This window comes from Entelurus aequoreus, linkage group LG08 (genome assembly GCF_033978785.1).
Source record: "Entelurus aequoreus isolate RoL-2023_Sb linkage group LG08, RoL_Eaeq_v1.1, whole genome shotgun sequence".
Taxonomy (NCBI): domain Eukaryota; kingdom Metazoa; phylum Chordata; class Actinopteri; order Syngnathiformes; family Syngnathidae; genus Entelurus; species Entelurus aequoreus.
In genome coordinates, this window is record NC_084738.1 from 33906772 (window position 1) to 33934479 (window position 27708).

The following is a 27708-nucleotide window of genomic DNA, read 5'->3' on the forward strand; positions in this document are numbered from 1 at the left end:
TACATATTTGTGTCTTGTTTTTATACCATATTTCTTATCTAAACATTTTATTTTATTTTTAAAAGTCATGTTACATGTTAAAATTGTTACTATTACTACTACTAATACTATTTTGGTCAATACTGTATCTTCCCAGCTGTCCCAAAACCTAAGTCTATATATTGTAGCTTAGTCTAAAATGTGTATACCAGTTTGGAAATACTAAAATATTACAAGGAAATACTAACATATACGGTACACTAATACAGTTGTAACTCGGGTTTTGTACTGTACAGTAATTGCTTTTAAAAGGTGCCTCCCACACACCCAAAAATATTAACACAAAACACATTTTATAGTGATTGCTTGTAGTTTTACACACATAATACAATGCAAAAAATACATATAATGACAAATCCAATTTTACTAATCACTTTTACATTCATTGACTGTCGTTGTCAAAGATGATAATTAAGTAGGTGATTGTTCTTTCTCGAATTCAATTATGTTGCTTGGGATGGGTACCCAGCCGGTACTTTTACAGGTACCAGTCCAATTATGTCGGTACTATGGGATACCAACTAATGTAAAAACAAACGGTAACATATTTTGATACCTTTGTTGCATCTTTGTTGCTTTGTTGTTGTTAAAAGTTAGGCAGTGCGCTTGAATGCCTCATCATGTGAACAGCACAGGGAGCACCGAGCTTGATTGACCGACACAAAGAAAGCAGACAGTAATGGAGTTGTTCATCGTTCTGTGTGTTCTATGAACAAATAGACCACCAACACACATATTAGAAAGACAATTATGGACAGAATCTGTTCAACTCTAAAAGAACCACTATCCATTCTAAATCACTGACGCATGGGACTCTTTGTTTGGATAACCAATTCTGCAAAATTATACTATGGCAAGTGGACGAGTCCCTTTCGTGCACAGCTTGCATACCGTAACCAAGACAGCATAAAAAAAACAACATACGGCAACATTTTTCAGTAAAAAAATGATATCTACAAAAAGGGCAACGTACGTTTTCGGAATGGTACCACAGAATTGACAAACGACATGGAAAATGCATTTAGTGTATTTATTCCAATGGAGGGAATTCTACAGGATAGAATTACGGTATTCACCATCAGGAATCTATTTTATGATCAACAATACGCAATTGGCAAAGTTCAACTTTGATTTGAGTAACACGAATGCATGTGATGTTTGGGTCACATTTCCAACTTATTCATGTGAAAAAAATTGTTTATTTTTATTTATAGTGACTCAGCTTTGACTCAGACATCCGAATATCAATCTTTCACGTTAGAGTCAAAAAATAGCCCCATTAACGAGAAAAACGTCTTGTTAAGTCAGAAGCAATGGTTGAAAGTTAACTGGCTGTTTAAATATGGCAGGGATGTTCATCTAAATTGTTTTGGGGGACCACATTCTAGAAAGTTGGCCAGAACTACCACCTTCACTATTAGTCACATTTTGTATATTCTGGAGAACCAACATCCTGTAAAGTAGACATTTGATTTTGGTCTATTTATTTTGTCAATTACAGGAACGTTCTGCTGTTTTTAAGGACTTTTTGCAAAAATAGCTAGTGAAAGATTAACTCTATGACAGCGCTCTAGTGTTTTTAAAGGGGAACTGCACTTTTGTATTTTGCCTATCGTTCACAATCATTATGAGAGACAAGAAGACAAAGGTTTTTTTTTCTTTTTTCGTTCTAACTTGTAAAAATCGGTTAGTTCTCGGTGACTAGCATTGCTGGTAATGGGAGCAATTAATTCTTCCTCTAAATCAGTGTTCCCCAACCTTTTTGGAACCACGGACTGGTCAACGCTTCAAAATTTGTCCCACGGACCAGCGGGGGGGGGGGGGGGGGGGGGGGGGGGGGTATTTTATTATTTTTTTTCATAAAAAAATACAATCGTGTGCTTACGGACTGTATCCCTGCAGACTTCATTGATCTATATTGCTATATAATGTAGGAACCAGAAATATTAACAACAGAAAGAAACAACCCTTTTGTGCGAATGAGTGTAAATGAGTGTAAATGGGGGAGGGAGGTGTTTTGGGTTGGTGCACTAATTGTAAGTGTATCTTGTGTTTTTTATGTTGATTTAATAAAAATAAAAAAAATATGTATATATATATATATTTTTAATTTTATTTTTTGTGCGGCCCAGTACCAATCGATCCACTTACCGGTACCGGGCCACGGCCCAGTGGTTGGGGACCACTGCTCTAAATCACTTTAAAAATGCATTCAAAAACCGCCAATAATACTTAATTTACGTTCTGTAACCTGTATAATAACAAAGCTGTAGCAACATTGTTATTGTAAGAGCGAACACTGAGGAACTGTTTTTCTATTGTAGTAACACATTGGCGTGCTTCGGTATTAGCTGTAAAAGCTAACTACGGCAAGAGATAAACTAGCTTCTACGTCAACACAAAACGCGTTTGAGTTTGTAATGCACAACACAATGCGATAGAACATATACTGATTGAAAAACATGAACAATCATATTACAGTATCTGTAAAGTATTAGCTAACATTTCATGTTTTGTTTGTACACATATAGCCAGACAGTGTATGTACTGTAGCTGTAATAACAAGCCTGGTGTGCTGTGTGTATCATGATCAATATTTAAAGTGTGACTTACTAGATGGATAGTTGTGCGTTTGGTCCAGCTGGCCGGGGAAGTTTTTTCAGGTTTAGTTTGGGTAAGCACTTTATTTATGTCGAAATAGCTTGGCTCCTTGTTCCACATTTATAGAGTTGTCACACTTATTTTATTATACAAACTATACCACTATGGTGTCAGAGGGGTACCTCTCGATTGGTTTCGCTCTTACCTATACGGAAGGCAACAATGTGTATTTGTCAATGATCACAATTCACCCTGTATGACCATAAAATATGGGGTTCCCCAGGGATCCATCTTAGGGCCTCTCCTTTTTATCCTATACATAAATGATTTTGTAAACTCCTCCGAAACTTTTCATAAAATAATTTTTGCTGATGATACAAATTTGTTTACCTCACACAGGAGCCGCCACGATCTACAAGTAACTGTCAATTCAGAGCTTGTGAAAGTGGATTCCTGGTTCAAATGCAATAAGCTCTCACTTAATGTTAATAAAACAAATGTTATTCTATTTCATTCTAATAAAAACCGGAAAAATACTGAGCACTGCCATATCAACATCAATGGGCAGGAAATACAGAGAGTGTATTCCACAAAATTCCTGGGGGTCATCATTAACGAATATCTCAATTTCAAATGTCACATTAGCCATCTGGTAAACAAGTTATCCAAATATGTTGGCCTGTTCTTTCACCTTCGTCATTGTCTTCCTCTGTATGCTCTACTTACCCTATATAAAACTCTATTTGAACCACATCTAAACTACTGTAATGTCATCTGGTGTAACACCTTCCCTACATACCTTCACAAATTAGAATCCATGCAAAAGAAAATCATACGGGCCCTGTCATGGTCCAAGTTTAATTCCCCCACTCGACATCTATTTCATAATTACCATCTCTTAAGACTGACAGAGTTCAATATTTATCAAAATGCTTGTTTAACCTATCAAGTCATCCACATGCTGAATCTTAGGCTCTGTAGCTTGGTTTCTATCTACCATCCCCAGCATGCCCACAACATTCGTAACTTAGATCTGATATCAGGTAAACATCGTCTACTGGCTTGTACCGATCGAAGTGTTGTTTGCAGGGGACCTAAGATTTGGAACCGGCTTATGAGAGCCTCAAGATGCTGTATCCATTCTCCAACCTCAAAAATAAACTGAAAACTTACCTATTAACCACCTATCTCTAATGCCTCATGTGGGGTTGACTACTGTTGGGTTTTGCATGGTTGAATGAATGTATGTGTGTATGTGTATGCTTGCTTTAGTACTATTATCTTGTGTTTATCATATAGCGTTGTTTTTTTGTTGTTGTTGTTGTTGTTGTGCTTGCTACCATTTTTCATCATCCCATGTATATACTGTCCTTTGGACCCCCTGTCAAAAGCTTCTTCTAGCTTATTTGGGGGACCCTTTCACTTACCAATATCTTTAAATGATATTCATTACTATTGAAATTGTTGTATGGTATTGTGAATAAACTTGAAACTTGAAACTCTCACTCTCTCAGCTTCCATCTGCTCCAACGTCTCACTCTTCCTTCATGCTATCTTCTATAAGCAGCAGTTCATCCTCGGTATGTTCAGCTTCAAAAAGTGTAAGGTTGTGACTCCTCACTTGACTGCATCTGAAGTTAACAAGCTACAGCCACACCTTAGTTACATAAATCACATTACGGACAACATTTGTAACTGCCAAAAAAGTAGGTGATTTAAATGAGTGCTTTGAGGAATGGCTCAGTTATGTAAATTACAAGTTTAGACCAAGTGTTCTATGTTTGCTAGCAAGATAAAATGTCATACAAGGATCTGCCAATGTGTTTACAGTGTTCCAAGTTCCTTCATACAACAGGAGCATTCTAGGGTTTTAGGAATTTGCTGCAAAATGTTTTGTTTTAAACTGGAGGGCCAGTCTGGTGTTGACTAGCCCTGAAATATGGATATGAGTGTTATGATATATATTTGTATTTAGTGCACATTGTTTAAACTTTTGACAAGAAAAAAGGGTCTCTATTATTCCTTACAGCTACTTTAACACCAAAGTTTGTTTGATAAAACATTTGATTTTGAAATAAATTTTGGCAGCCAATTGAACTAGAATTACCCTGCATTAGTGGCTCACTCAAAATAAGTAGTCACACACACACACACATGCACACAAACACACATGCACACACACGCGGGCACACATGGTGCTGCAGCATGCGTCTTGCAGTGCTACAGTAAGCACTTCTAATCCCGGACAGAAACAAATGGCCTCTCCCTTTTTTTTTTTACAACTCCCTGCCTTCCCTTCAGTGAATGTGTGCGTTTATTGCACACTTTTATTTAGGCGAAAGAAACAGAGAGAGAGAGATATTCTCCCTGCATAGTCATTTATCACCCAAACGGACTCATTCCTCGGTACCTTCTGGTGTCATGTGCTCTTCCTTTGCACTTGACATTACAAGATCACACCCCCACAGTGGAACACAGACGCCTTTGAAAGGTGATGACAAGGTACTTGTATGCTAGTATGCTGTGTGTGTGTGTGTGCTAGTATGCTGTGTGTGTGCGCTCCCATTTTTTTTTAGTTGTTACCTTAGTGTGCTTACTTTGCAGCAGTTCCATCTGTGTCAGAAAATGTTACAGGAGAGACTAGTCAACTGTCAAATGTGTGTGTGGAAGGACAGGCGATGTGTGCTGATGAATCATGTGCATGCAGTGTGAATATTGAGCGCCTATTTAGAGAGAAGCTGCTCTCTGGTGCCTCAGGTTATGCAATGTTTGTGTGTGTGTATGTGTGTGTGTGTGTGTGTGTGTGTGTGTGTGTGTGTGTGTGCCTTTTCTCCACATGCATGTATAGAATCACCGTCAGGCAATTTGTGAATTCAGTGGCATTTTTAAAGTAATTTGTGTTTGTAGTAACAGTCATAGGCTTGCTGGCAATGGCTGACATTCAATACCAGCAGAATTGTACAACACAGTGGGACTTCTAAAACAAAGCAATCAATCCATTATTTTTATGGTGGAATGATTATGCAATAATGTGCCTTTGTGTTGTTTTCCGTTCTGTTGTGTGCTTATTTCCATACATACTTCTTTGGACTTTTTTGTTGTCTTTTTTACGCTCTCAAATAAAAATGGGCAGGTGCAGTCAATCCTGATCCCTAATTAAAGGTTAGAGGGGCTAACATGTTATTAAGCAGTGGCACAAACATTCATGTCATTTCAAAACAGAAAGTGCAAGATTGTCAGAGACATTTTAAAACAAGCTATTAGTGCACTTTTGTGCATGATGTCACTAAGATGAGATATCAAAACAACACTAAATTAAGGTGCACTTTTTGTACAGAACGCCACTACAACAGTTTAAAACAAATAAAGTGCACTTTTGTGCATGATGTCACACAAGATATTTAAAAAACTGTCAAATAAAAATGAGCTGCATAATAGGAAATCAAATTGTGTATGTCCTTCGCTATGTGATAGGTTACTGCGGATGTTATCTACTTCTGTTGTTGACTATTTTTTTCATACAGTGTTGATCTGGAAATGGTTGCTTAGGCATTTTGTGGGTGTGGCACAGAACGGAGATGTTGACATGCGGAGTTTCAAGCACTCTTCATTCTCTAGCGGGTGACTTTTCAAATGATGCTACACATTAGCAGTGCTGCTACTTTTTGTAGCAACGCTTTTGCCGCACGCTTGACATATTACGGTTGTCTGTTCGACATCTTTCCGCTTGAAGCCAAACCACCGCCAGATGATGGACCCTGTGCTGTTTTTCTTGGAATTAATTCTTCCTTCATTTGTTACCAGATTCGCACATTCTTTCTCTCGTATTACCACCCGCACCTCTCCGCTCGCACCACAGCTAACGTTACCCATGCTGCTACCTCTCTGCTCGGCGAGGACGTGTGACGTTGCATGCGCGACAGTATGTAAGAAGGTGCGCTTGTTTTATGTCTGTGAGAAGCAGAGACAAGAAATAGTGAGAAGAGCCTGTAGTGTAATGCCTGCAGCTAAAAGCAACTGCGTGAGAAAGTATACTCGAATATCACGATATAGTCATTTTCTATATCGCACAAAGACAAACCCGCGATATATCGAGTATATTCGATATATCGAGTATATTCGATATATCGCCCAGCCCTACCTTAAGTACACAGACTTGTGTACTGACAGAGTGCCCAGCAGGTAGAGTACAAACTGGGATTGTACAAAGCACAAATAAATATGATTTTACTCCCTTCATACTTGCGGCGGCGCCCCCTAGAAAATCTCGCCCTGTGGAATTGCCCCCGTGGCCTAAAACTGCTACTCATCATGCAAAAAAGTATATATCTATCGATACTTGGCAACGTATAATGCTTGGCAATACACTCTGGCCAAAAATAGAACATCACGAATATAATAATTGATTAATAACACAAACTTGTTTTTCTTGTCTCTCCAGTAACATCGTGTTAGTTGCTGCTTGGCCCGCCTTGGCACCTGTTCCTCGGTTTGTCCTCTCGCTCCATCCTCTGACAGAGCCATGAGTTCATCTCCGCTGACGTCGCAAGCCCACATGGACATTCTGGACGAGCTCCAGCTGATCACAGCCCAGAACCTGGAGAAGGTGGAGATCAATAAGTACTACGAAGTGATTAGGGAGTTGGGCAAGGGCACCTATGGCAAGGTGGACCTGGTCATCCACAAGATCAGAGGTGAGGAGCCGGCATAAACACGTCTATCGTTCAAAGACACTTTTTAGGCGCACCTGTGTAATGGAAATACCACATTTCTTCAGATAGTTTCTTTGCTCACCTGCAGAGACAGGCCTATATGTTGTATTAGTGTAGGCAAATTGTACCTGTGTCAGTGATGCAGGACAGTATCCATCAAATTTGCCCATCAGTCACAATCCTTATGTAACACTTGTCTTTCTATTTTGTGCGTTTTTCAACAGTTAGTAAGAGGCGACTAACAATGTAGGTAATGGTCATTGACTTATTTTGCCTATAAAGCCTTTTAAAAAAACCTCCAACAATGTTTTATATACTGTACATGCTGTAAGTACATATGTAATGGAGTAGCAGGGACATTCGTGATTACATGTAATATTTACAGGATTTTGCTCATTTTAAACATTACCACAACTTCTTTCCTGACTGCATTGATTTCACAGAGTGCATAGCATTGATCACAATTACCGACAACAACAACAACTACCACTAATCATGGCAGACTTCGTGAGAGCCAACGATGACTACTTTTGGGACAAATGATGATTAAGAACCTAGTATTTTTAGACTAAATATCCAGAGAACGAGCTACAAGTTTTAGATCTAGCTATAGTGAAACACTAAACCATCATGTAGCACTTGTGCTTAGTGCCAAACTAGAAATACGAACAGAATGAAACAGTCACTCACTGGGATGCCAACTGATGGGATGGTTGTATCTTTCAGCACAAGACTTGTGTGTTTAGCATAATCTTCACTCGTCAGGTAAAAATGCTGGGATGAAACAAAGATATTGCTAGCGATTTCTTCAAGTCTAAGTTTATTTTGAAGTTGCCCAACTTTTTGGCTTATGGCCACAACCTTATACGTACATGTGTGAGGCATGATTCATGAGTTTTTACAAGCTAGGTGGAGATTCAGCAGCAGCAGCTCAGTAGCTAGCTTACCTCTCGCTAGTGGCCGGAGGAGCCGTGTGAGTGTCTGTGAGCAAGGCACTGTGTTACAGAAAAGTAGTTCCTCAGTCTTAGCTCTTACAATAACAATGTCGCTATTTGGTCACTATACAGGTCACGGCAGGTAAATGGAGCGTTGTTGGCGGTTTTTGAAAGTGTTTTTATAGAGGGTTTTATAGGCGGAACATATGACTCCCATCACCTGTATTGTTAGCTGCCTCTTGCCAGCAGTTTTTTCACAATTTAGAATAATAATTGCGGAGTTCGCCTTTAAAGAAGTATGCACAGAATCTAAAAAAAAATTTTTTTTTCCTGCTTTCCTGCCAAAAGGTACAAAAATGGCACTGAAGTTCTTGAAGAAGAAGACGACCAAGCTGAAGTCGTTTCTGCGGGAGTACAGCATCTCCCTCTACCTGTCTCCCTGCCCTTTTATCATCAACATGTTTGGCATCGCCTTCGAGACGGACGAATACTACGTGTTCGCTCAGGAATACGCGCTAGCAGGGGATCTCTTCGACATCATTCCTCCACAGGTGCACATTGTTTCTTATAGTCATTGATGGGCACGTTATTACTACTACTTAGCGATGTATTATTGTCACTAGATTCCAAAGGATACACAAATATCCCCTACATAGTACACAACAATGTATCCATTAAAAAGTTTACATAATGCCTTTGAAAAAAAGATTACATGCTAGCAGTTATCGTGTATCGAGAGAGTATGGACAACTAAACGAGAGGCGCCATGTTTGACACCAAGGACATGTGCTGCTGAGCTCGGAAGCATACAAATGCATTTGTTCTGACGTTGTTTTTCCTGATGAAATAAACCAAAATAATAAGTATAAATATAGTTCTGAAGCTACTCCAGCTTATACATTTACAATAAAACATGCTTTTATTTTGTCAACATATACTTCTGCGGCCTTAGTTAATGCACTCCTCTGTTTCCCGAGCGCGGCCACCGCTGCTGCTCACTGCTGCTCACTGCTCCCCTCACCTCCCAGGGGGTGAAACATGGGGATGGGTCAAATGCAGAGGGTAATTTCACCACACCTAGTGTGTGTGTGACTATCAGTGGTACATTAACTTTTTTTTAAAAAAAAAAAATATATATATATATATATATATACATATACATTCATGCAGTGTTTAGTGACCAGCAGGCTGTCAAAAAAGAAAAAGACTGTCGAGTTTCAGATGAAAGTTCTCTTTTTCTGGCCATTTTGAGCGTTTAATTGACCCCACAAATGTGATGCTCCAGAAACTCAATCTGCTCAAAGGAAGGTCAGTTTTGTAGCTTCTGTAACGAGCTAAACTGTTTTCAGATGTGTGAACATGATTGCACAAGGGTTTTCTAATCATCAATTAGCCTTCTGAGCCAATGAGCAAACACATTGTACCATTAGAACACTGGAGTGATAGTTTCTGGAAATGGACCTCCATACACCTATGTAGATATTGCACCAAAAACCAGACATTTGCAGCTAGAATAGTCATTTACCACATTAGCAATGTATAGAGTGTATTTCTTTAAAGTTAAGACTAGCTTAAAGTTATCTTCATTGAAAAATACAGTGCTTTTCCTTCAAAAATAAGGACATTTCAATGTGACCCCAAACTTTTGAACGGTAGTGTGTGTATATATATATATATATATATATATATATATATATATATATATATATATATATATATATATATATATATATATATATATATATATATATATATATATATATATATATATACTGTAAGCCTGTGCTGTTACTTTTGGTCCCTTGAATATTTACTTTCCATAATTTTCTTCAATGCGATGCAAATGCTGCCCGCATTTTTGGCGAGTGGAGCGCCCCCGTGCCGCACAACATGGCATGTTTACAAACCGGTGTCCAACATGGCGCCCTGTAGTCACGTGAGGGGCTTCTGACTAATCATTTAGGAGATCGTCTAAAACCGAGTTGTACATACTCTCGCTATTGCTTATATTTCGACACGTGACTTCTTCCCAGAAGTGAAAACCAGTGGTGGTCAACCACGCTAAGATGGGTGCTGTGCAGCAAGCAGCGCACAAACTATCAGAGTACAAAAGAGGTTTGAATCTTCCTGCAGAAAGCAGATACAAGCAAAATATCAAACTATGCAATGGAATAGATCCCTATACTTTATCAAAGAAAGATTTTTTAAGGGATATCAAGGATTATCTGTTAGTCGCGTTCCCAGACATATCGAAGTAAAGTGCTGCAGACCTCATTCTACACGACAAAACAGATGGAAACTTGGAAAAGCATGGAGTTCTACAACTTCTTTGTGTGCGGCTGGGTCAAGGACATTGGTATCAAGACTCTCCCGGATAAATATGCATCGTTTTTGCTCGGGTAAGGTTGCATTTCATGATTTAACTTCACGTCTACAGCCATGAGTTTGGTGCTTTACGAAACACTTGTAGCAAAAATGTGTTTAAGAAATACAAATAATATCAAGAATAATTCCTAAATGGAAAATGATGAATGTTAAAAGTATATTAAACAAACCTTTAACAAAGTGATCACTGCAAACTTGTGCATCCCTCAACTCTGCTCCCTTGGACTGGAGTGCAAGCTGCTTTTCACGTCGTCGTTTTGTAAAATCTTGCACTCTTCCGCCCTTTTTGAATAACTCTCGAGGAACTATGAGGAAACGTTTATCCTTTTCGTGATTTGAAGGGTTCGTACAGCCGAAAACAGCGCAATCGTAGGGCATTTCTATTCGAGAAAGGCTGAATGGCGCCTCGTAACCATTGAGAACAGAGGTAGGTTGACCACCATGCATGTTCAATGAGCCGGACGTGACGTCATACGCAACCAAGCAATTGACAGCTCTGCCGTGCTCATGCTAGCTTAGTTGGTTGTGACGTGAAAAATAATTCAAACAAACAAAATGTGTGTAAAGAAAAACAACATGGTATATTAGCATGTAACGAGTAGAATGGAACAAATACATATTGTTTTAGTTTACAACCTTGTTGGACTAGCCTGTCTGCTGTTGTGCTAGCATGGACACAAACACAAACATGTTGAACGTGCATGGCTCTTACAAATGTTGTCGGTTTTCCGTTGCTGAGTGGGTTTACTGTTGATGTGTCAAGGACATTACAATCAACATCTATAGGGGGAGTTCTTGAACACGCAAACACAGAGTCGTGTATAAAGAGAGTGTGGCCAACTCGGTTTCAGGCGATCTCCTCAATGATTAGTCACAAGTGCGTGTTACGAGTGCCAGCTGGTCACTAAGCACTGCAGGAATGGAGCAGTAGAATGCATCAAATACGGCCGCTAAATTATACTTTCACGAAATAAAAGCATGTTTTTTAATGTGAAGTGAATTATATTTATGTAGCGCTTTTTCTCTAGTGACTCAAAGCGCTTTACATAGTGAAACCCAATATCTAAGTTACATTTAAACCAGTGTAGGTGGCAGTGGGAGCAGGTGGGTAAAGTGTCTTGCCCTAGGACACAACGGCAGGGACTAGGATGGCGGAAGTGGGGATCGAACCTGGAACCCTCAAGTTGCTGGCGCGGCCACTCTACCAACCAAGCTATACCGCCCCGTAAGTATATGAGCTGGAGTATGTTTAGAACTATAGACGTATTATTTTGGTTTGTTTCGTCAGAAAAACTAACGTCAAAACGACAGCAATTCGTCCTTGGTAGCAGTCATGGCGCCTGTTGTTTAGTTGGCCATATGCTCTTTATACACCACTACTGTCAATTTAACTCTATGAACTCTGCATTAAGCCTCCCTCTTTCCCTTTTAGGTTGGTCTTCCTGAAACAGTGGCTAAGCGCTGTGTGCACCAAGTGGCCATTGCGCTGGACTACCTGCACTGTAAGAAGCTGGTCCACAGGGACATCAAACCAGAAAACATTCTCATTTTTGACCGGGAGTGCCGCAAGGTCAAGCTGTCGGACTTTGGCATGACCCGCCGGGCCGGCTCCCCTGTGAAACGAGTGAGTAACACGAGCGTCTCCAGTCTAAATGGGTTCGGAATTTGTTTAATTTATCAACTGGAAAATGAGCTACCGCCATTTTATTAAGAATGAGTGAATGTAAGTTAATAGGTGTGTTACGATTGGTCGATGTATCTATCAATGAAAAATCTATCTGAAGATATATCGATCTAACATCGATTTAAAAGGTAATTAATTGATTTGATCAATACTAGAAAAGAAAACAGTTTTAAAAGTCTACTGAAATGAAATTTTCTTATTTAAACGGGGATAGCAGATCCATTCTATGTGTCATACATGATCATTTCGCGATATTGCCATATTTTTGCTGAAAGGATTTAGTAGAGAACATCGACGATAAAGTTCGCAACTTTTGGTCGCTTATAAAAAAAGCCTTGCCTGTACCGGAAGTAGCGTGACATCACAGGTTGAAGGGCTCCTCACATTTGCACATTGTTTACACCAGCAGCGAGAGCGATTCGGACCGAGAAAGCGACGATTACCCCATTAATTTGAGCCAGGATGAAAGATTTGTGGATGAGGAACGTGAGAGTGAAGGATTAGAGTGCAGTGCAGGACGTATCTTTTTTCGCTCTGACCGTAACTTAGGTACAAGGGCTCATTGGATTTCACACTTTCTCCTTTTTCTATTGTGGATCACGGATTTGTATTTTAAACCACCTCGGATACTATATCCTCTTGAAAATGAGAGTTGAGAACGCGAAATGGACATTCACAGTGACTTTTATCTCCACGACAGTACATCGGCGAAGCACTTTAGCTACGGAGCTAACGTGATAGCATTGGGCTTAACTGCAGATAGAAACAAAAGAAATAAGCCCCTGACTGGAAGGATAGACAGAAGATCAACAATACTACCAAACCCTGGACCTGTAACCACACGGTTAATGCTTTCCAGCTTGGCGAAGCCTAGCAATGCTGTTGCTAACGACGCCATTGAAGCTAACTTAGCTACGGGACCTCGACAGAGCTATGCTAAAAACATTAGTTCTCCACCTACGCCAGCCAGCCCTCATCTGTTCATCACCACCCGTGCTCACCTGCGTTCCAGCGATCGACGACGCGACGAAGGACTTCACCCGATCATCGATGCGGTCGGCGGCCAGCGTCGGATAGCGCGTCTGCTATCCAACTCAAAGTCCTCCTGGTTGTGTTGCTGTAGCCAGCCGCTAATACACCGATCCCACCTACAACTTTCTTCTTTGCAGTCTTCATTGTTCATTAAACAAATTGCACTTTATAAGTTAACCCGGCCGTATTGGCATGTGTTGCAATGTTAAGATTTCATCATTGATATATAAACTATCAGACTGCGTGGTCGGTAGTAGTGGGTTTCAGTAGGCCTTTAAGAACAACAGACCTCATATGTTTGTTTTTAGCACTTTTTAAAGAATTAAGGATCATGAACATTACGCGCAAAAAGATCCAAGAAGAGCTCGAAGGACAAAGTCTGAAAAAGTTTTTGCTGTGAAATATCTGACTTTGAAGTTAAGGCCATTTTATCTGCCCGGAGAACTGCAATGTGTCATCGTGAGTGTTTGGGTACAGCCACCCTCCGCTAAGGAGGAGGTTGCACTGAAGGAAATACATGACGTGATCAATGGGCGGGAAAATACTGCTGTAATTATCTTGGGTGAATTTAACCACCGTCATCTACAGCAATTTTCTTACAAGCAATAACAGGAATATAGGAATCTTCACCTGCAGTGTACGCCGTTTTTATTTCACAGTGGTTAATTTTTTTTTCTGCTAAAAAGTTACCTACTTGATTTCCACTCATTGAATCATTTCAGATCGTATCGTTCTAAAAAAAACACAACAAAATCGTAATCAAAATGTATCGATGTTAAAACAAATCATTACACCCCTATAAGAATACGTTGGATTACTATCAAAAGGCCAATCTATTACGTAACATTTACACTTGGTCTGCTAATTGATTTTTCCTGCACTCGCCCAAGCTAGCGGGCATTTTGTCATGTAATTTCTATACCGCGTCATTTAGTTCCCTCTGACTGTCCATCGGTTGTCCTCCATCTTGTGACTTGATAAAAAATGTTGCCATTCAATCAGATATGTTCCGCATTGCACACCATTGATGCTCAGTAACTGGTGTACACAGTCCGGATCTGTCTTTGAGTCCTGTGATCCAAACCCTCTTGAAGGTTCCTAGCTTCTGAGGATTGTTGTAGTCTAAATGCAGATATTAACTGATATATCATACCCTATCTCTGTCGTTAGTGCAGAGATTCTCAATTATTTCCTGCACAAGAATTCAATTACTATTGAGAACTTCATCATATTTATTTATTTATTTATCTGTACAACGCCTTTTGGGCCTACCCATTTACCCATTTAAAACTTGTGCGCAAAGGATTGCATCTTGTAAGGTGAGCAGAATAAGGAGCGCAATCCATTTAGTGTTTCTGTCTGCATGAATATGCAAATTATTTGCTGATCATCCGAACGCCCACAATACTGGGAGGAGAAAATCCAAAGAGAATTATTTAGACGCAGTGTGATTTATAAAGACTAGAAATGTTCTGTGGGAGCTGTTTTGCATCTTTATTTAGCACGTCTGATATGTGCGTGCAAACGGACAGTTGTCTAGAAATGACTGTGCCAAAATAAGGCGATCTTGCTGCAGCTCTGTCCTACATATGCTTGTCAACATGTAGGGACTGTCAAAAATAAAAATATAAGACACGTTGTCTATTCCAGCAATATCCTTTCATAGTTGCTGGATGATTTAAAGGGCTGATTAAAACAAATTCAATTGATGCGTTTTGGTGTCTGCTGGCGTTTTTTATGACGTTGTTTTTTTCATATGTTTGAAAAATTCTTCTTGCAGTATGCATTTTCTTGCGTCTGGCATCTACATAGTAGCGCATCTTCAGCGCGCTAAAAAAGTGGGTTCCATTGTAGGTCGTACAGAGTGGTACATAATGGTCTGCTGCATGTTTGAAAACAGCAAAAAGCCACAGATAGGAGCATGATAACATGAATGAGCAGTAAATGAGTGTCTCCATGGTGAAAGCCGCTTATTGGTACACGCGAAAACCTCATCTAAATAAGGCGCCATTTTTGCACTTGTTATCAATTGTGCACACGGCCTTAGTAGATTACGCACCGACTAATATTACACGCTATTTTATAGCTTGCAAATGCTGTTAAGCGCCTTGTATTTGGATCTGTGAGTTACATTCTTCATAAACTGTGGTACTTTTAGCGGCCCGCCACACATTCTAAAAATATTACAACACAAAAAAACTCATAAAAAGTTAAATGAAATACCAAAAAGGTGTAATATAATGGGAAAACGTTGAAATGTTAAAAACTGGGTACCCAGTATGTATTTTTGACAGATACAGATAACTTATTGCTTCTCAAAAATGATACCCATTAACTTATTTATGTCCCTTATTTTTAGGGGTGGATTTAGATGTAGTGTACCTTTCTTTGCAACTGGCTTTGAGGCAGCTCCTTTAGCAGAAGGCGTCTCCGTAGCAATGCTGGCGTTTCAGGTGGCTGATAAAGTTTGATGTGTTGATGCGCAATGTTTTTTCCTCCTTGCGGAATGTTTACGGAACATTTGGTGCGAGTAGCACATGAAACGCCAAAAAAAAAAAGGTCATCGGAGTGATCTTTTAATGTTGTCGGTAGGGCTGTGAATCTTTGGGCAACCGACGATTCGATTTGATTCGATACTTGGGGGGGTAACGATTCGATTCGGAATCGATTCAACACGATTCTAGATCGGGTGCCAGTTCTATGATTAACTATATTCCTCCATAAAGTAGATAAACAGCTCTGATACATTTTTATATTACTTAAATGAAATACAGGAAAAACATGCACTCTTCAAAAAATGTAATAAAACAAAAATAAAGAGGTGCACAGCAAAAAGTGTACTTAAAGAAAAAGCAAGGCCAGCAACACTCGTGTCCTTCTTATAATTTTTATATAAACTGCACAGGCGCTTACCAAACACAGACCGGTTTCGACAAGGTCTTCGTCAGTGTGCAATTTTTTAACAGGAAGTGATGCACTGAAATAGTCACAGCTGTGGTCAATTGATATAATAAATCAAGAACAACTTCAAAAAATGAAAGTGCACGAATAATAGACAACATTGACAACCATTGTAATGGTTGTTCACACATTTTTTTAAAAAGTTTTTCGTTTTTTTTTACTTATTTTTTGTATTACTTTATTTTCCTATACTATGAGTCTTTGATTTATTTTGTATAATTTTCCATTTTGTCTATTATTTTTGCACTTTCATTTTTTAAGTTGTACTTGATTTATTATGTCAATTAACCACAACTGTGACTATTTAAGTGCATCACAAAAAATTGCACACTGACAAAGACCTTGTCGAAACCGGTCTGTGTTTGGTAAGCGCCTGTGCAGTTTATACTTAAATGAAAACTAGTTTTGTTTAAAAAAATTCTACTTAAACATTTAATAAAGTCAAATAAAAATAAGGCAACAAGAGAAGTATCCCACACTTCTAAAATAGGTCTGTACAGCAGATATGATCATGTACATCAACAATATGATTTGCCTTGATCGATTACGAATCGTTACAGATAAGAATCGCGATTCATTCGAAAACCGTTTTTTTTTTTGTCACCCCTATTTGTCTGTGTGATGTCATAATTCCTAATATCGGCATGATAATTATCTGTCCGATATTTAAGGCCTACTGAAATGCGATTTTCTTATGTAAACGGGGATAGCAGGTCCATGCTATGTGTCATACTTGATCATTTCGCGATATTGCCATATTTTTGCTGAAAGCATTTAGTAGAAAACATCGACGATAAAGTTCGCAACTTTTGGTGGCTGATAAAAAAGCCTCGCTTGTACCGGAAATAGCAGACGATATGCGCATGACGTCACCGGTTGTGGAGCTCCTCACATCTGCACATTGTTTACAATCATGGCCACCAGCAGCGAGCGCGATTCGGACCGAGAAAGCGACGATTTCCCCATTAATGTGGGCGAGGATGAAAGATTTGTGGATAAGGAAAGTGAGAGTGAAGGACTAGAGGGCAGTGGAAGCGATTCAGACAGGGAAGATGCTGTGAGAGGCGGGTGGGACCTGATATTCAGCTGGGAATGACTAAAACAGTAAATAAACACAAGACATATATATACTCTATTAGTCACAACACAACCAGGCTTATATTTAATATGCCACAAATTAATCCCGCATAACAAACACCTCCCCCCTCCCGTCCATATAACCCACCAATACAAATCAAACACCCGCACAACACACTCAATCCCACAGCCCAAAGTACCGTTCACCTCCGCAAAGTTCATACAGCACATATATTTCCCCAAAGTCCCCAAAGTTACGTACGTGACATGCACATAGCGGCACGCACGTACGGGCAAGCGATCAAATGTTTGGATGCCGCAGCTGCGTACGTACTCACGGTATCGCGTCTGCGTATCCAACTCAAAGTCCTCCTGGTAAGAGTCTCTGTTGTCCCAGTTCTCCATAGGCCAATGGTAAAGCTTGACTGTCATCTTTCGGGAATGTAAACAATGAAACACTGGCTAAGTGTTTGTGTTGCTGCAGCCGGCCGAAATACACCGCTTCCCACCTACAGCTTTCTTCTTTGCTGTCTCCATTGTTCATTGAACAAATTGCAAAAGATTCACCAACACAGATGTCCTGAATACTGTGGAATTTTGCGATGAAAACAGACGACTTAATAATTGGCCACAATGCTGTCCCAAAATGTCTTCTACAATCCGTGACGTCACGCGCAGGCGTCATCATACCGAGACATTTTCAGCAGGATATTCCGCGCGAAATTTAAAATTGCACTTTAGTAATCTAACCCGGCCGTATTGGCATGTGTTGCAATGTTTAGATTTCATCATTGATATATAAACTATCAGACTGCGTGGTCGGTAGTAGTGGGTTTCAGTAGGCCTCTAACATTCTCTGCTAATAACACGAAGCTAACATGCAAGCTGTGTTTTTCTTCGAGGAAATTTGTGTACAAAATTGTATTGTCTTTGAAAATGTAATATATCAAAATGGCCCCTGCATCCTTTCACTTTTTATGGAGCAGCGCTCAGTGGATAAGGTTTGGACACCCCCTGCTTCGGAGTATTCTTCATGCTTGCTTGATGAGTATTCCCTCCTCTCTTAGGTGAGCGGCACAATCCCGTACACGGCTCCCGAGCTGTGCGACGTGTCTCGCCACGAGGGCTTCTGCGTGGACTACAGCACCGACGTGTGGGCCTTTGGCGTGCTTCTCTTCTGCATGCTGACTGGTAACTTCCCGTGGGAGAAGGCGCTGGCCTCCGACTCCTTCTACCAGGAGTTCATCCGCTGGCAGAAGAGAAGGACGAACACGGTGCCTTCCCAGTGGAGACGTTTCACCGAGCAGGCCCTCCGCATGTTCCGCCGCCTGCTCTCGGTGGAGCAGGACCGCCGTTGCTCCGTCAAGGAGGTGTTCGGATACTTCAGCCACTCGTGGATGCTGGACGGGGAGAACAACAACAACAACTGTGCAGGCGGCGCCGGGGAAAGGGTCGTCGGAGGCAGTAATGCACGAGGGGAGGTGAACGACATTATTTCCTCGTCTTCGTCTGGGGAGGAAGACGAGGAGCTCCTGGTGGAGCGGATGAAGCATCAGACTCTGTCTCCTCTTTCCCCACTGTCTCTCGTGTCCCCAGTGGCTGTGGAGCGGGGGAGTGGGGGCGGGCCTAAGGGTGGCATGATGGAACTCGGCGGCGGCCACCATTTCGTGTCGGTGTCCACCAACAGCTCGGTGTCGTCCACCAACAGCTACGAGCGGATGCCGCGGGAAAACAGCTCGCCGGGAGGCCGCATGCTGGTGGCCACGCCCATCGAGATTTGCGTCTGAGCACCTTGTCGACATTTTCTACGTTAATCTTGTCTCACCGGTGTGCTCTTCTTCTTCTTCTTCTTCTACCGCCCATCCGACCACCACCAGATGTGCATGCACGGAGAAAGACAGTGTACACCCACAGGACGGGGGATACATCTTGGGAGAAAGTTCAATAAGAGAAGACCAAAATGTTGTTCCTAAAGCAATACTTCGAAAATGCAAAAAAGAAAAAAAGGGATGGAGCATGACATCTTTTGGGAGTTGAACTGGCAAACCCCCCTGCGTTGTACTTTGTTGACAATTTGAAGGATGGAGCAGTGCTGTGGAAGATGTCTCACTCTGTTTCATATTCCATGGTTTATTTTTTATTGAAGTTGTGACACCTGCTCTTTTACGTAACACATTCAGGACGATGATTTCTCAGTCACAATATTTCAACCTGCTGTAATCGTGTGACCTCCCGTCATCCTTAAAAGGTGTTTAACATGTCCACGCCACACTCTTTTATACTCGTTGGCCAAAAAAACACGACAGACAGCATCATTTGTATTCAGAATTCAACCTTGCACCCCTGTCGCCTCCCCCCGAAAAAAAACATGCATGAGTAGTTCAAACAGCTGTACACACTAAAAAAATGTCCAATGTCGTGATGTGGAATCTTTTTGACGTAGCACAAGTACTCGCGTTATATCCAAGAGGGCCGTTCACAATAATCTCTTGAGGTGTTTTAGGGCTAAAAAAAAAAAAAGTTTCCATCCAGTGCGTTTTAGTGTATTTGTATTAATGTTGTGTATTCATGTCACCGCCTTCAGGAAGTGGAAGGAAAAAAAGCAATGCATGACTTGATAAGAGCTCACAAGGTAGGGAATTTAAGGACTGTAGGAGCAAGAAAGTCTCTGATTCAAAGAAAAAAATTTAACTATTAGAATGAGCCCTTTGTGTCCACACATAAGTCTGCATGAATCTTTGTGTGCTAACGCTCAAGATAATCGAGAAGAGCAGCTCCGTGAACACAAACACGTCATTACGTATCTCGCGAGGCTCCGGCCTCCTCATGAGCACGCTTGAATCCAACCATTGTTAACAGCTGCTCTCAAATCAGTCAGTATGCAAAACGACTCCATCTTGTGACAATCTCTGACCTCATCGGACTGGGAACAAAAGGACACGGGTCGTGACGCCGACACTGAAGTCGCACTGTTCTCCTCGGGACGCTTGTTGTTGCTTTTTACTGCTCACGTGATCACCGTGAAGAAGAGTATTACCTCATCGTCCTGGTCCTCCAACTACCAGCATCATGCACAACAACAGCTGTCACCTCATCTTTGTGTTCCAGAAGGAGTCCTCCATCTAAAATAAACAATTTTAATTCAATTAGTGCTTTCTTTTCAAGTGTAAACAAGGATGATACTGACCAAGTCTTGTACAAAGTACACAAAGTCATCAGTGATGCCAGATAGTTAATAATAATTTCACCCTTTGTATGATCGATAATTCCATACTGGACAATAATTTCACCATTTAAATTGATTGTGACATAAAATGCACTCAGTGTAGAAGATAAAAATATGTGTATTTACAAAACCCAAGACCAGTGAAGTTGGCATGTTGTGTAAATCGTAAATTAGCTCATTTGGAACTTGAGGCCTGCAACATGTTTCAAAAAAGCTGGCACAAGTGGCAAAAAGACTGAGAAAGTTAAGGAATGCTCATCAAACACTTTATTTGGAACATCCCACAGGTGCTTCCATGAAATGCTCAGTCACTCACAAACAAGGATGGGGTGAGGGTCACAAATGCGTGAGCAAATTGTCGAACAGTTTAAGAACAACATTCGTCACTGAGCTATTGCAAGGAATTTAGGGATTTCACCATCTACGGTCCGTAATATCATCAAAAGGTTCAGAGAATCTGGAGAAATCACTGCACGTAAGCGGCAAGACTGAAAACCAACATTGAATGCCCGTGACCTTCGATCCCTCAGGCTGTACTGCATCAAAAAGCAACATCAGTGTGTAAAGGATATCACCACATGGGCTCAGGAACACTTCAGAAATCTACTGTTAGTAACTACAGTTCACCGCTACATCTGTAAGTGCAACTCAAAACTCTACTATACAAAGCCAAAGCCATTTATCAACAACACCAAGAAACGCCGCCGGCTTCGCTGGGCCCGAGCTCATCTAAGATGGACTGATGCAAAGTGGAAAATTGTTCTGTGGTCTGACGAGTCCACATTTCAAATTGTTTTTTGGAAACTGTGGACGCTGTGTCCTCCGGATCAAAGAGGAAAAGAACCATCCGGACTGTTAGGTGCAAAGTTGAAAAGCCAGCATCTGTGATGGTATGGGGGTGTATTAGTGCCCAAGACATGGGTAACTTACACATCTGTGAAGGCGCCATTAATGCTGAAAGGTACATACAGGTTTTGGAGCAACATATGTTGCCATCCAAGCAACGTCTTTTTCATGGACGTCCCTGCTTATTTCAACAAGACAATGCCAAGCCACATTCTGCATGTGTTACAGCAGCATGGCCTCATAGTAAAAGAGTGCGGGTACTAGACTGGCCTGCCTGTAGTCCAGACATGTCTCCCATTGAAAATGTGTGGCGCATTATGAAGCGTAAAATACCACAACAGAGACCCCCGGACTGTTGAACAACTTAAGCTGTACATCAAGCAAGAATGGGAAAGAATTCCACCTGAAAAGCTTCAAAAATTGGTGTCCTCAGTTCCCAAACGTTTACTGAGTGTTGTTAAAAGGAAAGGCCATGTAACACAGTGGTAAAAATGCCCGTGTGCCAACTTTTTTGCAATGTGTTGCTGCCATTAAAGTATAAGTTAATGATTATTTGCAAAAAAAAAATTAAGTTTCTCAGTTCGAACATTAAATATTTCGTCTTTGCAGTCTATTCAATTGAATATAAGTTGAAAAGGATTTGCAAATCATTGTATTTTGTTTTTATTTACGATTTACACAATGTGACAACTTCACTGGTCTTGGGTTTTGTATGTTGCCTTACTATATACAAACTCTACCTGCAACATAAAGTACTTCATGTCGTTTTCTTGACCTAATTGCTACCAGCCTCTTCCAGCACAACAAGCAACATGTTGGGAAGCACTGTCACTTCCTGTTTCCATTGATGTCCCGCACAAAAGAACCAGTCACACAATTTGTTGCCTTCTTCCTCCTCGGATCGAATGTGGCGGGGCATCGGTACACTCATAGCGACTTTTGGCAGTTGAAACAAAAACAAACGAATAGCGACGGTGCTCATTGGAAAGGTAGGAAATTATATTAAAGTAAAAATCATCCCTAACAAATAATAGAGTACAAGCAGTTATAAAGTATTACTATGCAGCAACAATACCAATAACAAACTTCCACCGAGGCATAACAATCCTCACTGGAGTCAGCACCAAATTGTTTACCAATAGATCAGGGATATTCAACTAAATAGTTTTGGGGGCCACATTTGCAGAAAGTTAGGGACTGTGACTATTAGTCTTGTTTTGCATATTCCAGGCTGGAGAACCAGCGTCCTCTACAGTAGACATTTGTTTTTGGTATATTTATTTTTCTCAGAGTTGCAGTTTTTAAGAACCTTCTGCAAAAAAGCTAATCAAAGATCATCTCTATGACAACACTCTAGTGTTTTTAAGAAGCCGCTGCAAAAATGTGAGTCTCTCACAAGTTTTTGAACTGAACCTTGAGGAACACCACTGGTATCATAAAGAAGTTGAACAAACGACTACTGACTGCATCTGACGTAAACAAGCTACAGCAACACCTTAGTCACATAAATCACGTTACGGAAAAAGTGTGTAACTGCCAAAAAGTAGAGAACTTAAAGGGGTGCTTTGAGGAACGCCTCAGTTATGTAAATTATTAGTGTGGACCCCGGTGTTCCATGTTTGCTAGCAAGGTTTGCCCAGCAGGCACAAGACATTAAAACAACGTTGAGAACTTGTTGAATTAGGTCCTGACGTTGAAACAACATGCTTTTTGACGACGTTTAATCAATGTCGGGTTCTGACGTTGATTTGACCATTGAAATTTGGTCATTTCCCAACCAAAGTTTGACAACACAACTCCAACGTTGAAACAAGGTACTTTTTGACAATGTTTATTCAATGTCAGGTTGCGACATTGATTTGACTGTTGAAATTTGATCATTTTCCAACCAGCAACGTGGATCCAACGTTAAGACATCAATGTTGTCTCAATTTACAAATACCACTATTTTGCAACGTTGTTTCAAAGTCAGTTTTAAAGGACATGTATGTAGAATCAAGGTTGTATCAATGTCTTGTGTGTGCTGGGTGATGTCAATGCAAGGATGTGCCAAAGTGTGACAGTGGTCAAAGTTCCTCTACACAACAGGAACACTCTGGTGTTTTTAGGAATTTGCTGCAAAAACGTTTGTCTCCCAAATTTTAACTGAACTCAGGGGCCAGTCTGGTGTCTTTCCCGAGCCAGATTTGGCCCCCAGGCTAGCGGTTGAATAGCCTGCATATACTTGAATGTAAGTTTCCTGCAAAATACTGTAGGAGGAGACCTAGAGAAGTTTTTTAAACCAAAAACGTACACGGCAAACAATGGAATCAAAGTATCATTTAGAAACAGATTTTTTATTTTTTTTGATCAAATATTTTTTCTCACCCTTCTTTGAACTCTTTATTTAACTGAATGATTACGTACTGAAGTGGAGTGAATTGTTCTAATCAATGTTAATTGATGACTGATGTATTGTTAATGTGATTTATTAGCTATTTATTTGGAGTGTGTCCTTGACGGAGGTAATGAGATTAGTTTCACAGACTTCCACCCAACAATTCTTAAACTATCCTGCTCAACTTCTCAGATATGAATTGAACAGACTAATTAATCTGTACGTAAATTACAAAACATAAAAAGACACAGAATTACATCATAAGGATTCTGCACCTTTATCCAGATCCAGACATAAGTGAGTTGCAGTTTATTGCCTAGTTTTACTCCCCACACTTTGTCTTATTGTTGTGGATACTGACAAAATTGTACGCTAGTGTAGCAACAGTATATATACTGTATGTTATTTCTTATGTTTTTACTTCAAGACCATCTTTGGAAGCATTTATTGCTGAACTGAACAATAATAGATCCCTTCTTTATTCTCGACTTGTATTTGCCAACATCCTAACATCTTCTCATCATCATTCTCATGCTTGTTGTAGTAGAGTTTGGGTGTCTTTCTGTCCCGTGACACATTTCCCAGTATCATCGTTGTTGTGTAGTTTTAGTGACTAGTTGGCCACAAGCATTCAAACTTGGTTTTGTCTTCGAAATAAAACTGTCTTACTGTAAACCCCACATTTAGTCAATAAAATGAGAATTCTTGTTGATAAAAGTCATCTTGTGATTACTATTTTTTTATATCAAGGCCTTTAGTTTTATGGTAAACGGCAGTAGCCTACAGTTGGTTGAATATACATATATATATAAATATATATATATGTATACATATACAGTATCTTATTCACCATTTGATTGGCAGCAGTTAACGGGTTATGTTTAAAAGCTCATACCAGCATTCTTCCCTGCTTGGCACTCAGCATCAAGGGTTGGAATTGGGGGTTAAATCACCAAAAATTATTCCCGGGCACGGCGCCGCTGCTGCCCACTGCTCTCCTCACATCCCAGGGGGTGAGCAAGGGGATGGGTCAAATGCAGAGGACAAATTTCACCACACCTAGTGTGTGTGTGACAATTATTGGTACTTTAACTTAACTTTAACTTTACACATACAAACTGTAGCACACAAAAAAGGACATTTAATAAAAAGAATGTTATTATGGTCTTACCTTTACTTATAAGTGCGGGAACAGTGGTGTTCGTGTTGGAGGAGTTGTGAATGAATGAAATATGAAATCCGTGCTGCAGTCTGCAGGTGTACCTAATGTTGTGTCCCTGCAGTCATTTGCGGCTCCTCCGGCGCGAGCATTGTTGTTTTTGCGCTTTTTGGCTTCTTGTTAAGTGACTTTTTTTGGGTGGATTCGGTCTTGCACATGGAGGGTTTGGGTGTGGGCTTTGGTTGATGTGGCGCTCCCGTCAGGGGGTTCTGCGGCGGGTGTGCATTTACGGCACAAGGAGGCGGGATTACTGCGAGCCTCCCACAGTGCGTCTTTGCAGCAGTTTTATGATTGCTCAGCACAAGAAATACATTACACACATACAGTTGTTGACAAAATACACTGTACATTATATACCTCAGCTAACTAAACTATGGAAATGTATAATATAATTCATATAGCAATACGGTCTCACTGCACAGCAAGCCAGCAGTTAGCCGAGTCCGCAATCCATGTTGAGGCTCAACTGAGTGACGTGCCTCAACTGGCTGCTGATCACCGCACCGTCTCTTCTCAGTATTTGAACGGCAAATGTGAAAATTCAGCGATTTTGAATAAAAATAATCTAAAACTGGTGAAGTTAAATGGAAAATAACTTTATAGTATAATCACTGAATACATATAACAATTTAATTATTATTTTTTCTTTCTACATTTTTTTTCTTTCCATGATGGATTGGTGTTTACGGCTGTCACTCACCCAGTCTCGTCAACACGCAGGGAGCGCGTGCACACATACAAACGCAGTCCAAGAGAAGCAACCAACAATTTGCAGGCATGTTGTTGTTATGATAGAATATACATTCAATGACAGCTAACGCTAGCTGTCCAAATTGCTATTTTTAGCTAACGACATCTAAAGCTAATGTGCATGCATGTGTTACGTACGTATACAATTACGTCATTACGTACAAGAAGCCGTGAGAGGGCGGGGTATACTGTGTAAAATACAGTGTAGGGACTAACGTGTTACTTTGTAACGCGTTACTGTAACACTGTTAGTTTCGGCGGTAACTAGTAATCTAACGCGTTATTTTTTATATTCAGTAACTCAGTTACCGTTACTACATGATGCGTTACTGCGTTATTTTACGTTACTTTTTATGTAGTATTGGCTAGAAACAGAAGATCTGAGTGTGTTTTATTGCAGCGCTACGGTGTCGTTCTTCTGAATCCCTTGTGTTACACGAAGGAGGCGCCGCTGCGCTGTGTGTGTGTCTGGGTGCGGGAAGAAGAGGGAGGGGAGGGGTGCGCGCAGCAGCATTGGTGAGGGAGGGGCGGACACAGAGAGAGCGAGAGAGTTGTTAACACGCATGCGTCGCCAGGCTCAGCTTTTTATCGATAGATTTATCAGATTTAATTTTTTATTATCTATAGCAGGGGTGTCAAAAGTGTGCCCCGGAGGCCATTTGCGGCCCACAGCTAATGTTTTAAAGGCCCACAGCACATTCTAAAAATACTATTAAAATAAACAAAAACATAACAAAAGTGAAATAAAAAAGCTTAAAGGTGAAATGTAATTTAGAAAACGTTGCAATGCTGACTAATAAAACAAAGCTGTTTTATTTTCTTTCAAACTGTCATTGCTCAAAACATAATATTGAATCAAAATCAATGTTATTATGAATTATAGTACACACACTCTGTCAATTCTCTTATATACTCTTTATTTCTGGACTACTAGAGTGTTTGATTATCACATCACTCTAAATGTATAGAATATAAAGTTCACAAACATAAAGAGGGATGCTAGTGGGCCAGGCCAATCTTTCCTTATCTCTAAACTAAAACTGGGGAAATGTGTAGAGTGTTCTGGGCTTCAGACATGATTTTATTTCAGAATTCCTTGAGAGAAAAAATGCCTGGTTAGGCTTTGGTATGTAAAAATAAAGTTAAAGTACTTATTTGGTTTACAGCTATGTTGTTATTATGCTGTTTGTTACTTATGTGTGTTATGTTGCAGCTACTTAAAATAGTTTTGTCAATTTGTTCTGGCCTGAAATAAATTGGCCCTTTGAAACATATCTTTGTCTTTGTGTGTTGTATGTAGACCACATTGTTTGTGTGTTGTATGTAGAGCACATTGCTTAGCAGAGTTCAATGATGCAAATGCATGTCAAGTTGATCAACACATTGTATTATTCTCCAGTGCAATAACAGTACTGAAATGAAGGCTAAAAGGGCATTAATGGGAGCTTTAAAAAAAGAAGTAACTAAATAGTTACTTTTCACAGTAACGCATTACTTTTTGGTGTAAGTAACTTAGTTAGTAACTGAGTTACTTTTGAAATAAAGTAACTAGTAACTGTAACTAGTTACTGGTTTTCAGTAACTAACCCAACACTGGTAAAATACATTGGAAAGTTGGTGCCCTTTAGGCATCTGTGTGAATGTTGCAAACAGCACCTTTTAAATGAGTCATTCATTAATTATAATTGTAATTAAATACATACGTATGTTATTTAATGGGTCATTATGACTTTATTGATAAAAAAATACTTATTTACTCATTTAATTCGTTAATTAATCATTTGTTAACTATTGATTTCAATATTTATTATTTGATTCATTATTACAAAATGTAATTATTTCTTTCTTTCTTTTTCTTTCTTTC

General features: G+C 40.0%; 1 protein-coding gene across 1 annotated transcript in view; it reads left to right on the plus strand.

Annotated features, from left to right (window-relative positions):
* bsk146 (brain specific kinase 146) overlaps nucleotides 1-24590 on the plus strand; it is a 31606-nt gene extending 7016 nt beyond the window's left edge. The window contains exons 2-5 of the mRNA XM_062056331.1: nucleotides 7082-7334; nucleotides 8636-8838; nucleotides 12105-12296; nucleotides 18494-24590. Coding sequence (XP_061912315.1) covers nucleotides 7163-7334; nucleotides 8636-8838; nucleotides 12105-12296; nucleotides 18494-19213 — 1287 coding nt within the window. The 5' untranslated portion in view covers nucleotides 7082-7162 and the 3' untranslated portion in view covers nucleotides 19214-24590. The remainder of the gene's footprint in view (nucleotides 1-7081; nucleotides 7335-8635; nucleotides 8839-12104; nucleotides 12297-18493) is intronic.
* The last annotated feature ends 3118 nt before the right edge of the window (nucleotides 24591-27708 follow it).